At 46.6% G+C, this 16,393-nt stretch overlaps 1 protein-coding gene across 3 annotated transcripts; it reads right to left on the bottom strand.

Annotated features, from left to right (window-relative positions):
• Positions 1–13,456: 13,456 nt before the first annotated feature.
• Positions 13,457–16,203, bottom strand: RPP21 (ribonuclease P subunit p21). Of its 3 annotated transcripts, none has more exons than XM_082415529.1 (5): positions 15,231–16,203; positions 15,054–15,154; positions 14,877–14,959; positions 13,735–13,867; positions 13,457–13,596 (listed from the first exon to the last, which is right to left on the bottom strand). In XM_082415529.1, the coding sequence occupies exons 1-5, from the start codon at positions 15,285–15,287 to the stop codon at positions 13,536–13,538; spliced, it is 435 nt and encodes a 144-aa protein (XP_082271655.1). In that variant the 5' UTR covers positions 15,288–16,203; the 3' UTR covers positions 13,457–13,535. The 3 variants fall into 3 exon arrangements, with proteins under 3 accessions (XP_082271655.1, XP_082271654.1, XP_082271653.1); XM_082415528.1 differs by having other exon boundaries at positions 13,742–13,867; positions 15,054–15,130; positions 15,231–16,181; XM_082415527.1 differs by having other exon boundaries at positions 13,742–13,867; positions 15,231–16,170.
• Positions 16,204–16,393: the final 190 nt, after the last annotated feature.

Below are 16,393 nucleotides of genomic sequence, written 5' to 3'. Positions count from 1 at the left end.
AGAAGAAAAACACAAACATGAAGATACACGAGAGGACAGAGAGAAGATGACAAATCCAAGAACTGAACACAAATCATGTGAAAAGCCCTTTCAGTCAGGAATTGGCTGGGGTCAATGTGAGAGGAAAATTGCAGCCCAGAGCCCAAGAGGACCAGACACCATGGACAAGGGACAGGGGCTTTCTGATGATTCCTTTTTTTCCTCCTTCCATTGCCCCGGCAAGATCACTGCCTAATTTATACCTATTGCATATTAAGAAATCAGCACCATTTGGAGACGTCCGGATAATAGGAGCACAATTTTTCAGCTCTTCTTGTATCAGTATAGGCTTTTTCAGAAAAACAGCCCTACTCTGGTATTCCAGGAATAAAAAAATTAACACAGGAATAACAGTTTCCACCACAGTTGAAAATCTGGGGAGCAAACATCAGTGAAGTCATGTGGTAGGCGTGACAATGGTCTCCTAAAGAAGCCCATGTCTTAATCCCTGGAACATGTGAAAATGTCACCTGATATGACAAAAGGGACTTTTTGCTTCTTGAGATGGGAGTATTATCCTGGATTATACAGGCAGGTCCAATGTAACATAGGGTTCTTTACAAGTAAAAAAGGAAGGCAGGAGAGTTAGAGAATGAGATTCGACGACAGAGTCAGAGGTCACAGTGATTTGATTATTGACTCAGAAGACGGAGGAAGGGGCCACAAGCTGAGAAATGCAGGCAGCCTCTGGAGACTGGAGAAGGCAAGGAAACAGATTCTCTCCTAGAGGCTGCAGAAGGAACACAGCCTCTCTGACATCTTGATTTTAGCCTCGTGAAACCTATTTCAGACTTTGACATCCAGAACTGTAAGATAACAAATTCATGTTGTTTTAAGCCACTAAGTTTGTGGTAATTTGCTATGGCAGATATAGGAAAATAATACCAGTCACCACCAAAATTCTGAGGAGCTGAAGTTGGAAGGTTAGGGAAGCAAATGCTGGAGATCTCAGCTCAAAGCACTGATGGGTGGTTCTCACAAGCTTTCTGGGAGATTGCTGTAGTTGTCTAGAACCTGTGAGAAAAATCCCATCCTGTGTCTCAGTCTGCAAGGCAAAGCAGGTGGGTGTCAAACCTGGTACAGTAGCTGCTGAGAATTTCTCATGTGCCTGCTCACTCATGTGCCTGATGGATAGCGAGATCTCCCTCTTCTGGGCCCCATATCTCATGCAAGTCTCTCCCACTGGAAAACTTGAACTTGAGCTATGGGGATTCTGGGACATACATTCCCTGGGTTCTCTTCTGCAGACGTGCTAGAAGTGGGGCTGCTGATTTGGTAGGATACAATTCTGCACGTTGGTTAATAATGGCAAGTGCAGGAGGGTGGGCTGGCCCCTGGTGGACAAGCAAAGGTTCTGTAAGCTGATGTAAACCAGTGATGTATTTAAGAGATCCATTTAAATTCAGCAAACACTTTCTTTTCTTTTTGGCTGCACTGTGTGGCATGTGGGATCTTAGTTCCCTGACCGGGGATCCAGCCCACGACCCCTGTGGTGGAAGCGTGGAGTCTTAACCACTGGACCGCCAGGGAAGTCCCCATAAATTCAGTAAACATTTTTGGTAGCTATGATGTGTCAAGGTAACTCATGGTTTTCTTGATTTTCCCCAGTATGACTCAAGAATGATCCTGAAAGACCATTGTTCTAGCCAGATCAGAACCATATATTTGAATTGGAAAAGCTGTGTTGGATCCTCCAAGTCTTGGGGGCTCACCTGAGGGGCAAAAAAATGTATTCTCTTACAGGTCTTGAGGTCAGAAGTCCAAAATTAGTTTCAGTGGACTAAAGTCAGGGTGTCAGCTGGGCTGGTTCCTGCTGGAGGCTCTAAGGAAAAACTCATTCTCTTACACTTTCCAGCTTCTAGAGTCTGCCTATGTTGCTTGGTTTGTAGCTCCTTCCTCCACCGTTAAAGTACATCACTTCAATCTCTGCTTCCATCATCACATCACCTTCTCTTCTGACTCTGACTCCTCCTTCCTTCTCTGATAAGGACTGTTGTGATTACATCTGGGCCCACCCTGCAAATTCAGGATAACCCCCCTTTTTCAAGATCTTCAGTTTCATCATATCTGCAAAGTCCCTTTTGCCATCTAAGGCAATATTCACAGTTTTCAGGCATTAGGATGTGATTAGGGGCCATTAGTCAGCCTACGGCCAGTAGTAATTTGTAAGTAGAATGATTAAAGGGAAGCAAATTATTGACATCCTATAGTTTGTAGTGCAATGTTATTTACTGTGACTTTGGCATACATTTTCTGCAATTAAAATGCTTTACAGATGTATACTACATATTGATAGCTTTTGCTTTATATGTATTCAAGACTATATGCAATTTAGGGCTATGTTTTCTCGAAATGATTGTGTGGGCCACTGAAGATTTTTAAGTAGGGGAAGGATCAAATGACATCTTGCTCTACAAATATCTCTCTGGTGGCTGGCAGAGTCTTTGGAGGAGAGTAAGACTGGAAGAAAAGAAATGTGTTAGGAAAACTTGGCAGAAATCTCAGGGACAGATAATGACGATCTCAGCTAGGCCAGTGGCCACGCACTGAGACTGGCATCCCAGCCAAGGGCAAATGCCTGAGATGAAGCAGCCACAAAGGGTAGAAGGGAAGGCAGAACAGACCAGGGCAGCGGTCTCTGGTTCTGCTAGAGTAGAAGCCCGCGCTGTCAGAGGTCCCGAGGCGAAAGGGACATGGATCTCCTGGGTTGGGGCACTTGCGTAAATCAGGTTTGAGTGCTATTTGTGTACTTGGAATGAGCTGGGGTAGCTGAGGGGCCCTGTGTGAGGGAAGGGCCGCGCAATCAGCGGAGAACAAGAGCCGCAATTCAGGCAGGGTGGAGCTGCCACAAGGTGGCGCCAAAGGAGCGGACTCTGGGCGAGGGAAACTGACAATCTGTGACCAATGCAACTGCAGAGGAACTTCTGCAAAGCCACTTTTCTTCCGGGTTTTAGACTGCGTTAGGTTTCTCGTGAATTATTTTCTAGCACCGGAGCCCATCATCTTCTCTTCTTCCTCTCGGCTCTTTCTCCAATTTGACTTTTCCCCTCATATTGAGGAAAAATCCTCCTATTGAGATATTGCAAATTTCCAATAAGGGACAATAAGGACCGTGAACTCTGTCCCTTGAGTCTCCTCTGGTTTCTCACCAACCCACAGCGTCCCACGCTTCCCAGACACAACAAGAAGCTCAAAGGACAAAGTCGAATTGCTTCTTCCCTACACCTCTGGGAAGCAAAAGGCATGTCCAAGCTTGGGAAACACATCTGAGCTGGGAGAACCGTGAACCTCGCAAGACAAGTCCCATATCTGTGTGTGTGTGGCGGGGATGGAGCGGTGTCTGAGAAGCGTGACAATAGGGGGAGACCAGCGGAAGCTCTTAGGTGGGAGTCAGAGCTGGACCTCCCAGCGAAGTCGAGAAGTGGAAGTGAAAGGGAAAGGAAGAATCTCAGCAGCTGGAAAAGAGAGCCAGACCCAAAAGTGGCCCGGGAGTGTTTGCGGCTTGCCGGCTGTGCAGCTCAGACGCATCACTGCGTCGCTCATTCCTTAAATCAACCAACGGTTATTTAACATCCTCTATCCGCCAGCCGCGATGCTGGACTGTGCGGGTACAAAACTCCAGGAACTCCTGCAGAGACACCGATCTGGTGTCGCGGAGTTGGCACCGCGGCCAGCCGCAGGCGGATCAGCGCACCCCGAGGCCTCCGTCCCTGCTCGCCTGGGGCCCGTCCCAGCCGCCTCTCCCAGCCCGCAGCTCTGCCCTGCTTTGGCAAGGCTCTGCCAAGCGGAAGACTCAACAACGCTGTGAAGCCCCGAAGAGGACAGAAATTGATGAAAAAAACCTCTAAATGCCTAAATCATAGATAGCTCCCGGTGATTTTTAATGGGAGAACGTTACAAGATCAGGATTCCTGGAGTCAGTATCCACTTTGGCTATATACTTATCAGAACCCAAAACACTTCAGGATCATTCACTTCAGCAAAAACACATCTCTGGAATGGATGTTATGACATCATTGGCTCCCCAGGGTAACTGTACACTGGAGGAAGATCAACAGTGTGGTTTAGATGACCTTGGAGAGCTTGCGAGTTTAAGAGGCTTGGTTGTACAACACCCACCTTCTCTAAATATAAATTCAGATGTTAATAGCAATTCATATTCAACCCTGAGATGGTGGAAAATTCTTTTGTTCAGGGAATGCTTCCTAATCCTTGTGTAATAAGACAGAGAGAAAGGGCAGAACCCAAAGGCAGCAGCTGAGACAGAAATTCAAGGATCAGTCACATGCTTAATAATCTAGATGTAATGAGATAAGTGCTGAAACACATCAGGAAAACAGCAATGATGCAAGAAATGACAAACAAAAACCAAGGCAGAATTTCAAGAAAATCTTGAGTGCTTATTACATGAGCAATTGTTTTAAGAGGCCAGAACACTGATGGACTGTGAGGAACTGAAACCGTGCAACTCAGATTGGGGCTTGAACCCATGGTCTTTTAACTGAGATCACACACCTGGTCTCAGGACTTAATGAAGCTCAGGTTCTTGATGTCTCACTGCAGAAAGAATTCAGTGAGAGACAAAGTGATAGATAAGAAGTGGATTTATTTAGAGAGAAACACACTCCACAGACAGAGTGTGGGCCGTCTCAGAAGGCGAGAGGCCTTGGGAGAAACAAGTGGAAATGAAACAGGAGGGAAGGGGGCAGGGCACAACCTTTAAAAGAATGACATAAACATAGAACATGACAAAAACTGGTTAGAACCAACTAGGTCCAAGATGGCAGACAAGTTGACTTCCAGTAGACCTTGAGCCTCAGTATACGCTCATTGTAATACATTAGCAGACTAAATGACACACCCACCAGCGCTATGACAGATCCTGCAAGCCGTGCAGAGTGACAAAAAAAAAGGGGGGGGGGCAAAGGTCTTGAACAGATATTTTTCCAAAGATATACAAATGGTCAACAAGTATAGGAAAAGATGCTCAACATCATTAGTTTTAGGGAAATGCAAATCAAAACCATAAGGAGATAGCACTTCATGCCCGCCCACTAGGATGGCTATAATAAACAAACAAAATAACAAGTGCAAGAATGGAGAGAAATTAGAATGCTTGTATATTGCTAGTGGGAATGTAAAATGGTGCAGCAGCTGTGGAAGAGAGTTTGGTGGTTCCCCAAAAAACGGAACTACCATATGATCCCACAATTCCACTCCTAAGTATATACCCCAAAGAACTGAAAACAGGTGTTCAAACAGAAACTTGTAAATAAATCTGGTCACAGCCTACAGATTCTGAGGACAGAATCCTCCTCTGGACTCCTGTCTCCCTCATCCTAAGGCTCCTTCTCTGACCCTCCTACCTACTTACTCAGTTTCAGGGAAAAAAAGTCCCAGTCTTTACCCCTTATGAGGAGAAAACATCCTGTGAGATGCCAGGGTGAACACTCTTAAGGAGCTGCTAGTCTTGGGCCCCAGTGAAGTTTCCAGAACTATCTCAGTCCAGACTAGGGCAGGATCAGGAAGCAATACGGGAAAGGGAAGTGTTGGTGAAACCGTGCACCTCAGATTGGGACTTGAACCCACGTGCCGGGACACGAATCCAGCCTAAACCCAGGTTGGGACTTGAACCTGACCAAAACCCACAGTCTTTTTTTAAAATAAATTTATTTATTTGTTTTTTTAAATTTTTGGCTGTGTTGGGTCTTTGTTGCTGTGCATGGACTTTCTCTAGTTGCGGCGAGCGGGGGCTGCTCTTCGTTGCGGTGCGCCGGCTTCTCATTGTGGTGGCTTCTCTTGTTGCGGAGCACGGGCTCCAGGTGCGCGGGCTTCAGTAGTTGCCACATGAGGGCTCAGTAGTTGTGGTGCATAGGCTTAGTTGCTCCACGGCATGTGGGATCTTCCCGGACCAGGGCTCGAACCCACGTCCCCTGCATTGGCAGGTGGATTCTTAACCACTGCGCCACCAGGGAAGCCCCCACAGTCTTTTATCTGAGATTAGGTAAAAGGCCTGATCTCAGGTTAACACCTGGTTTCAGGACTTAATGAAGCTCAGGTTTTGATGTCTCATGGCAGAAAGAATTCAGTGGGAGATAAAGTGATAGGTAAGAAGTGGATTTATTTAGAGAGAAACACACTCCACAGACAGAGTGTGGCCCATCTCAGAAGGTGAGAGTGGCACCAGGGTATGGGGTTGTCAGTTTTTATAGAAGTGGGTAATTTCATAGGCTAATGAGTGGGAGGAGTATTCCAGCTGTTGTGGGGATTTCCAGAAATCGGGCCACCACCCACTTTTTTGGCCTTTGATGGTCGGCGTTGGAACTGCCATGGCACCTGTGAGTGTGTCATTTAGCTTGCTGATGTGTTACAGTGAGCATATACTGCGGCTCAAGGTCTAGTGGAAGTCAACTTGTCTGCCATCTTGGACCTATTTGGTTCTAATCAGTTTATGTCATGTCCTCGGGCTCTATCATTCTTTTAAAGATTGTGCCCTGCCCCCTTCCCTCCTGTTTCATTGGGACTAGTCAGCTGCTCTCCCGAAGCCTATCCTGCGGCAGAGACCCTAGGCCTCTGACCTGTAACTTCTGGGTGTGAGTATGTTAACCATATTTTCTAGTTTCTGAAGTTTTTGACCTGTTGGGCCTTGCAGATTAGGGAGGGACTGCCCCTCCTGGGGTTAGCCTACTCTCAGAGATAGCAATCAACTCTCCCAGGAGCTCACCCTTTGACATGCAAACTAACCAATCTGGAGCCTGCACCCTCTCACCCGCCTGCTTTATTCCCTCTTAAGCTTGTGAGACATTAACCCTAGGCCCTAACCGCCCCAGCACCAGGCATCAGACAACTAGGGCTACACCTTGGAGCTCGCTAAGATTATTCAAACTAGCAATGCCAAACCTAGTCGGCCCGTTGTTGCCCTGCCTCACCAGTTCCTTCCCACAAAAACCACAATACAGGCATTCCTGCTGTTCCGCTTGCTCTCTATCTGCAACTGACCTCAACCTCAGTGTTCTGCCTGTGGCCCTGCTCAGTGTGGTGTGCAACGCCCCCTCCTCACTTCTTGGGAACCAGAGTAAAACTATCTTTTCAATGGTAATCATCTCCTGATCTGTTGGCGTCACCATACATACCAGAGTAGAAGCAAAATCCCAGGTACCTTTTAAAACAGGGAGGACACCCAATTCTGGTGGCCTGAGCTCTGTTCCTCTGTCCTCACCTGTGCTGGCTACAGTTAACCTGCCGTCCTCACCTAATGCTTAAGCTTGCGAGGCATCTATGTACACACGTTCACCAAATTTTCTCACTTATTCACATATCTGTTATGCTAACATTTAACTTCATATAAAAAATTTATAAAAACCAAGGACAGAATTTATAGGAGGGTGAACTGTATTATGGAAATCTGATTTCCAGGCATCCTGGGTACCTCTCAGGTACACCCCAGACCTACTGAGCAGAGACCTCAAGGGGATAGCAGGGGAAATCTGGCTTCAAACAGATCTCTGTGGCCTGTAAACATCACGAAGTGGTCCGCTCTGCTGAAGCAGCAGTCTGACCCCAGAAAGTCCTGGGATGCAGGGACTATGGTTCAACAGGCAGCAGCCTCCCTGCTCTGCTTCTAGCCTAAACTTTCTCAGTCTGCCCACCTGACAATCAAGCTTCTAATGCAGAAAACTCCTACCCCAAGTACCCAGTCCCAGCGAGCCTGGCTCCCTGCAGATTTCGGCCCCCCAGGCAGTGGTTGCTCAACTAGGCTAAGGCCTTGCCCACCAGAGAGCCAGTCTCCTTCCCACAGCCTGCTGCATATCTAGGTGTAGTCATTTCTAGCCCAGCGGTAACAGGGGCAGAAAATGGGGCAATTCCGCCACTTAGGGTGGGGAAGCCATAAGGAAATGGGGGCTCTCTTTCCTACCTGGACTCTTTCTCTTCCCTATAACAAGCATCAAGGTAACAGCAAGAAGATAAAGGCAAGTCCCATAGGTGGGAGGATAATGACTCGCACAGGGAATATGATGGTCTTGGATATGACAGGCCAGGAAAGCAGCTCTTAGAAGGGAAGGTGAAAGGTGCTGAGCTTCAGGTTTAACCCTTGAAGATCTGTGGTATTTGGGTTTCAATACTCCAGCCCTCCCTGCTCCACCCTGCGCTCAAGGCTCCATCCTCAGACTCTGTAGAAATACCTCCTGGGGGTAGGGAGGAGCTGATACCTTGTCTGACCCTCCTTCCTGGGGTCCAAGGTTGATGGGGCAGGGAAGGGGTAGGGGGTGAAGGGGTTCCTGAGACAGAAAAGGGGCAGCAAGATAGAGAAAGGCAGTGACTAGGAGATGGGTGAGAGGAGGGCTGAGGAGACCAGTGGATTGAAGTTACCTTTTTATGCATATGGATAAGCAATTGTTTCAGCATCATTTGTTGTAAAGAAATGTCATTTCTTTACCGAATTGTCTTTTTGCCTTTGCCCAAAATAAGTTATCCATACATGTATTGATCTATTTCTGGACTTTATTCTGCTCCATTGATCTATTTGTCTATCTTTACACCAAGACTATATTGTCTACTATTGCTTTATAAGTCTTGAACTCAAGTCTTTAATTCCTCCAATTTGTTATTCTTTTTCAGAGTTGTTTTGGCTATTATGACTTTCAGAGTAAAAAAAAAAAAAAAAGGGCTTGAGATTGCTTTAAATCTAGGGAGACATGTTTTGGGAGAATTGACATCTCAATAATATTGAGTCTTCCAATTCATGAACACGTTATATCTCTCCATTTATTTGGGTCTTGGAACAATATTTTGTAGTTTTCAGTATATAGGCCTTTCATAATTTTTGTCATATTTATCCCTAAGTATTTAATATCTGGATGCTATTGTAAATGGTATTGGTTTTTAATATTAATTTCTAATTGTGTATAGAAATACAATTTCTAGTACGTAGAAATACAATTTTTTTTTATATCCTGCACTCTTGCTAAACTCACTTATTAGGTGTAGGAGCTTTTTATTTTTTATTTTTATTTATTTATTTTTTGGCTGCATTGCACAGCATTCAGGGATCAAACCCACGTGGACCAGGAATCAAACCCACGCCCCCTGCAGTGGAAGTGCAGAGTCTTAACCACCGGATCACCAGGGAAGTCCCTGTATGAGCTTTTCAAGTGATGTCTTAAGACTTCCTGCATAGATGATCATGTCTTCTGCAAACTAAAACAATTTTACTCCTTCCTTTCCAATCTGGATGCCTTTTGTTTCTTTTTCTTGCCTTGTTGCACTGGCTAGAGCCACTAGTTCAATGATGAGTAGAAGAGGTGACAGTAGCCAACCTTGTCTTTTTCCTGACTTTAGGGGGAAAGCATTCATTTTTTCACCATTAAATGTGATGCTAGTTGTAGCTTTTTCATAGATGTCCTTTTAAGGTTGAGGAACTTTTCATCTATTCCTCATTTGCTGAGAGATCTTATTAGGAATAAATGTTAGATTCTGTCAAATGCTTTTTCTACATTTACTGAAATTATATGATTTTTTTTCTCTTTTAGTTCATTAACACAGTGAATTATTGTTCTGTCTCATTCTTCTTTGAAATCAGAAAATATTCCCCCTGATTTATACAACAGATCCTCAAAAGGCTCAATGGACAGCATCAGGTATTTTATCTTTATAATGAGAGGATATATGCTAAGAACCTTATAGCATTAACATTACAGAGAGAAAAGTTCATAGAGTTACAGAAGTGATGGCATGTCTCTCCATTCTACATACAGTGTACTTTCCAGAAGCCCTGGGAATGATTAGATTGAATTCCAAACCCAACTTCCACCCTGCACTGAGATGAATAATGTCCCCCACCAAATTTTTGTCCACCTAGAACATGTGAATGTGACCTTATTTGGAAATAGGGTCTTTGCAGATATAATCAAGTTAAGAGGACATCATATTGGATTAGGGTGGGCCCTACTCCAATGACTGATGTCCTTGTTTGTCTGGAGACAAACAGGGAGAATGCCATACAATGTTGGAGGCAGAGACTGGAGTGACGTATCTACAAGCCAAGGATCACCAAGGATTGCTGATAAACATCAGAAGTTAGGAACAAGCAAGGAAGACTCCTTCTACAGAGCCTTTGGAGAAAGTGTTGTCCTGTGGATGGCTTGACTTCTAGCCTCCAGCACTGTGAGAGAATAAAGTTCTGTTGTTGTAAGCCACCCATTTTGTGGCACTTCGTTATGGCAGCCCTAGGAAACTAATACACACATCAGGGCTGGAGATATATTGGACTCTGTACATTTGGATCAAATAGGAATTCATAAAATATCCTTTACAGAGAATATTTTCAAAGTACAGACCAATATCTTGTTCTGAATATATTATAGCACATATCACGAGACCGTTTAAACTTTAGTTTTGTGGAATTGTTTGTCCTTTTTCTTACATCCCTCTGCTAGTCCATCAGGAAATCTATGGGATCTACCTTCAAACTAGATCTAAAATCTGAACACTGCTCTCCCTCTGTGAAGACCCTTGTCCAAGCCACTATCATCTCTCACATGGGTGACCACAACAGCTCCCTGTTTTCCTTTCTTCCAATCTTGCTCTCCTAGTCTACTGTTAGATCAGAGTGATCCTTTTAAAATGTTAAGCCAGATCATGTCATTTCTTGCTAAAAACCTCCAATGAACCAGTCAATTTCCTTATGATGGCCTAGAGATCCTTGGTCTCCCATTATCTCCTGGCCACATTTACTACTCTCCACCTGGCTCATTCTGTTCACTCACACTGGCCTCTTGCGAACTATGAATACTCAGGCTCTTGCGCAGGCTCCCTCTTCAGGACACTTGCCCGAGCTGTTCCCTCTGCCTGGAAGTTTCTCCCAGATATCTGCATGACTGTTGAAGGAGGTAATCATGAGGACATGACTGCTGGTTGACCCTCGAACTGGACCCAGGCAATCAGGGGCTCCTCACCCACTCCCCTGTCCTTGGAGTGTGAGTTCTGCCCACTGTTCCCACAGTGGGAGCTGTTCCAAGGGCACAACTTTGAGAGAGCAAGGTGTTGTTGAGACCATCTGGGCTGAAAGCATGACTGAACCCTATTAAGGCCTCTATATAAACTTTTTAAGATTCTGGTGGGTGAGTGTGGAGGTCTACTCGTCTTGCTGCTGCCCAAGACAAAGCCTCGTATGTAAGTTTCCTTGCTTATTTTAAACCTGCCACCTACCAATCTGGAGTGGTCTGCCTCTTTCTTTGATCTCTCCTTGCTCTCCATGTACAGGGGCTGGTTTCAGATTTTACCTAGGAAGCTCCTGAGGTTTTGAACCAACAATGACTAGATCCCTTACCTTCCTCAAATCTTTTTTTCTTCTTTTTTTTTGGCGACACCATGTGGCCTGCCAGATCTTAGTTCCCCAACCAGAGGTGGAACCCGAGCCCTCTGCAGTGGAAGTGCAGAGTCTTAACCACTGGACTGCCAGGGGATTCCCAGACCTTGTTTTTTTGATTCAATTGGGATGACATAAGTTTCTTCTCTCTCCTCTATTTAATTTTATCTAACAGGTCCTAAAAGAGCACAGATTTTGAATTACTGAATTGTTTAGAAACATTAAAGAAAACTGACTATTGAATAATAGGGCTTTGATTTCCTTGTTGTTATAGGAAATCCATTTTTGCACATACTGACAACTATTGTATCATAATAAGTAAACATGAAAAAGGACAGAGTTTTGGGAGGAGGAAGAGGGCTATGATCTCTAGTTAGAGGAACCCCAGTGCTATCCCACTGTGGACATGTTCAGTCATGTGCAATCATAATCACACTCAAAACAACTTGGCCAAGAATCAGATTTAGTGCGTAAGAACCAACCAGCTCAGAAATGACACTCAAGGAGGGAACTAAGGAAGGTGAGCTGAGGACACAAAGGGTCCAGGCCTGCATGGGGTGCATCTTCAGGCTACATGTTTGTGTTGGCTGCTACAGTTGACCCGTTGAATACTATCTCCAGAAATAAATGTCAAAGAATAACTCAGAAACATTTAGTTACTTGCACACTGATAAGTATTTTCCATGCAAACAGCGTACTGGCATGTGAAGGAATCAGTGAAGAGAATGAGTCAGGGACAAAGGCAAAACAAGGATGTGGTAGACTGCTACACTGGTGGTCCTCAAGGAACCAATGAACCTCCCAGTATCCATGCCCCAGTGTAGCCCCTTCCACACTGAACGTGGGCTTGGCCACATGACTTACTCTGGTCAAGGTGACATTAGCAAGCGTGAAGAGGACAGAGGCTTGATAAGCACTTGCACCGTGGAGCTTGTCTTCTTGGAATACTCTCTGTGGAAGCCGGAAGCTTTGTAAGGAAGTCCAACCACCCAGAGACAGCCATGCTGTGAGGACGTCAAGGCCAGTTACAGAGCAAGGCCACATGGAGAAGCAATGAGGTGCAAACATGCAAATGAAGCTTTTTGAGTCTTCCAGACCAGGTACCAGCCTCCAGCTAAATGCAGCTGAGTGATTCCAGCTGATGCCATACGGAACAGAAGAACCACCCAGACAGGCCCTCAATCAGTCTAGCCCACAGAATCAGGGGAAATAACACATCATTGTTGTTTTAAGCTACAACATTATGCAGTGATTTTTATGCAGCAATGAATAAGTGCAACCAGGATTTACAAGAGAAAGAGAAGAGAGGAAACTGCATTCTGGGAATAGTGAATTTTGTTTGTCTACTTTTGGGGTAAACTGATTAGCTGGCACCTAGCAAAGAGGTCAGTCTGAAATTCTGACTTCGAGTAAATTGTCCAGGGATATCAAATAAAACAATTTTTGTTGTTTACTGATTCTCAAGAAAACCTTGAAGGTTTACCTACAGAACTTACTTGTGTAATATCTGCCAGTGTCCGTTTGTTATACCTTTGACTTTATTAGTTCAGGTTGTACAACTTCTCTTATTAGAATTTTATAGAAGAAAACACAGAGATTGGGAAAAGACCCAAAAGGAAGTGGGCCTGGAGAATCTAAACCTTCCCTCCACCAACCCCACCCAAACTTTTTTTCCCTCCTTTAAAAACAGCATCAGTGGCATCAGCAGTCTGTCTGTCCAGCCCTTTAGTCAACAGTCAGGGCTACCTAAAAATGGACTGCCTTAAGAAGGATCAGGGCCTTGCAGACAAGCCCGGAGCCTGAGTTCCAATCGTGGCACTGCACTGAGGAAGCAGGGGTGGAGGGGCACTGGAGGCAGGGTCCTGGAAATGGGAGCTGCTTCATGGGGCCAAGTGGTAATTGGGATCTCCCTGAATGGTGGGAGTATGAGGATGATAACGACAAAGGACTAAAAGGACAAAGAAGAGGTTAGCTGCTGACAGAGAAATACAGACAGAAACAGAGGAAAATGGAGTTAAGAGCTGAAATACAGAACAGAATCATGCAAAGTTAAAGAGAGTTAAAATTTATTTGGAAGACAGGGTGAATCCATCACTGGCGATTGGAACTCTGAGGCTGCACTTTCTCCTCAGGAAGGTGGGCTGGAATGCGGTGGGCTGTGTTTGGCAGGGGTTGTGGTGGTTTGGGATCTGAGTAGATGAGCAGAATTAGTTTTTTAAGACTGTGGCACCTTTCACACCAACCCAGAACCCACCCATGTGTCCTCTGCAGCTCTATGTTACCCACTGTCCCTACTCTCCTGGGGTACCCCCCATTTTCTCAACCACCTCTCACCTGCCTGGCTCCCCAGCTGGGCCTCAGGTCGGTCTCCCCAGAGCAGATGCCTAGGATCGTTGAGGAACCGTTGGCTGCGCTGGCACATCAGGCAGGTCTGTACAGTCCAGCGCTGAGCCTTGCAGCCTGGGGTGCATGTGGGAAAAAGAGAGTGCCCAGGTTTAGGAGAAGAAAAGGTCTCCTGCACCCAGTTTTGCCTCCACCGTTTTCCAGTAGGGATTCTACTCCCTCCCCACTTTGATTTGATGGTGTCAGGTGTCTGCATAAAGTCTGTCATTTTCTTGGTACCCTTTATTTATTTATTTGGTTGTGCCGGGTCTTAGTGGCAGCACGTGAGATCTTTGTTGCCGCGTGCGGGTCGGTCGTGCGGGATCTTCATTGCTGCATGCGGGATCTAGCTCCCTGACTAGGGATTGAACCTGGGCCCCCTGCATTGGGAGTGCGGAGTCTTAACCACTAGACCACCAGGGAAGTCCCTCTTGGTACCCTTTAAGATAAAGTCCAAACTCCTTAACAAGACTCTTCAAGATCTGCCCTGTTTCCCTCTCCGGCCTCCTGACTTGCCCTTGCCCACATCAAAGCCAGCCTCCTGGGCTCTCAGTTCCTTGACAGCACCACAAGCTCTCTTGTCTGCGGCCTCACAAATGCCTAGGATTTCCATCTCCCACTCCCTTCCCTTATAATGAACCTCACCATCACTGGTTTAAGTAACTTAGTATTCTACTTCCCTAATTAAAGCATTTTTCTATGCTATTCTAATTGTTTCTGTCTTAGTCTGTCCCATCAGACTATAATTTCAATGAGAATAATGACTCTAAAGCAATACTTGACACATCTCAGAAAAATAACTGTTTAATGAATGAATGAATATGGGAATCATGTCCTCCAAGATGTCAAATAACATCTATTATCATGCACGGGCGAGGTTGCTTCTCATGGCAACGTCACTTCTCTACTGCCCAGACCTAGTTTGTCCAAGTGGAGTTAAGTTATTAACTCAGAGCTGGAGAAAGCCGACGCCTCCAAATCCCAAACCTGGCACCCATCTACATCGAGGAAGGGATCATTGCCCGTGCCCTCCCCCAGCCCACAGGTGTTCCTCAAACTTCCCACCTCGGCAGGAGGGAGCACTCACGTCTCTGGCGCTGGGTGCAGGTCAGGCCCGGGATGAGGAGGGAAGAGCAGCCACGACAGAGGGTCCTCTTCACCGAAGGGTCCCTGGGGGCGGAGGTAGGTGGTGGTCTGGGCGCCCGCTCTCCCTCTCCCCTCTTTCCCCCGTCCAGCCCGCCGCCGGGCTCCGCACCCCTCTCACCGCCGCAATACGAGCCGCTTCGCTATGGTCCTCTCCGTGTGGCAGTAAAACCTCGCCAGTGCCTGGTTCTCGGGGTCCTGCGCGAGGACGCAGTGAGCAGCCTGAGGGAAGGAGCCGTCACTGGGATCCCTCCGCACTGGGCCGCCTCCCCGTGCGTGCGCCGCAACGCGGACTCACCTGGTACAGGAAGCTGAGCCTCTGGAAGGCCTCGCGGTCCTTCACCTGCCCGGCCATCCGAGCCGCGTTAGCTCCCCACACGCCGCAGTCCACAGGCCCCACCCCGGGGTAGCCCCGCTCCCGGGCGTCCGCGCAAGGCCTCCTGGGAACTGTAGTTCCTGGGGCCGTGCGCGCTCCCGTGCCGTCCTTACTCTGGCGACACCCTGCGGCCTCACAGACCCATCTATTTGCAAACCCACACCATCCCCTGCAATCCAAGCCAGGGGTTCCTTTATGAGTTTTGGCTTCCTTTTAGTCTTCCTCAAGCCCATGATTATATTAGGTAGAGACTGGAGAGGTTAGTGGAGCAGGAGAGAATCTTAAACTGCTAAACATCTTCAGGACAGAAGACTGGTCTCTTTATGCAGATAGGTTGGGGAGATGGTTATGTGCAGTATATACCCAGCTAGACTTCCTGCCCTATGCTCCTGAAGCCAAAGGCAGATGCCTGGAAGACCTACAGACTGATGGAGCAGTTTATACATTCAAAAAAACCACTAGTGCCAGTGCCAGTGAAATTGGAAAGGATCTTGAGGGCAGTGGAGGGAGGGAAGAGGGCTCCTGCCCCTTAGAAAGCACAGCTTACTCCCAATCGTTTCCACTTACCAAAATGCAGTGCTGGACACACAGTAAGTAGGTGATCCTCACTAACTCCTGGTCTTAGGTACTGGAGGAAACCTGTCAACAGCATCCCCTGCCCCCGAAAAAATATCCCTTGTAGTGTTTCACATGCTTTCCTCACATCCCTCCCTTAGACCTCTGTCTCTCCTTTGCTCTGTTTGACATCCTGTGTTCACTTCTGCTTCATAGTTAATAACCACTCGTTCCTGAGGTTAAGTAGAGGATGAATAAATCCTGAGATGGGGAGAGGGCAGACTAAGTCAGGGGAGAATGAGGGTTCTCTCCTCTCCCAGACCCCCTCCTCCCCGCCCCCCAGCAGGCTGGACAGGGAACCAACCAGGCCTCCAGTTTGAAGGAAATGGCTGAAATTTCCTCTCAGATTAGTTTCACAAGGGTCTTCAGGCTCAAATGAGGAGTGTTTAAAAGGTAGATGCCCAGGCCCACTCCAGACCTCGATCAATCACTGAAGGTGAGCCCCAGGAACACACAACTTTTTTTTTTTA

Source organism: Balaenoptera physalus (genome assembly GCF_965194825.1).
Source record: "Balaenoptera physalus genome assembly, chromosome: 11".
NCBI lineage: Eukaryota > Metazoa > Chordata > Mammalia > Artiodactyla > Balaenopteridae > Balaenoptera > Balaenoptera physalus.
The sequence above is the reverse complement of the archived record's forward strand: the minus strand, read 5'-3'. Positions and strand labels throughout refer to the sequence as shown.

What these genes read in the sequence shown, in the direction of transcription:
- RPP21 (XM_082415527.1), bottom strand. Translation starts at nt 15,287, where the DNA reads ATGGCCGGGCAGGTGAAGGACCGCGAGGCCTTCCAGAGGCTCAGCTTC. An exon ending in CTGCACCCAGCGCCAGAGAC is followed by an intron (nt 13,868 to 14,876) that starts GTGAGTGCTCCC and finishes CATGCACCCCAG; the next exon opens with GCTGCAAGGCTCAGCGCTGG. An exon ending in CCAGCTGGGGAGCCAGGCAG is followed by an intron (nt 13,597 to 13,741) that starts GTGAGAGGTGGT and finishes TCATCTACTCAG; the next exon opens with ATCCCAAACCACCACAACCC.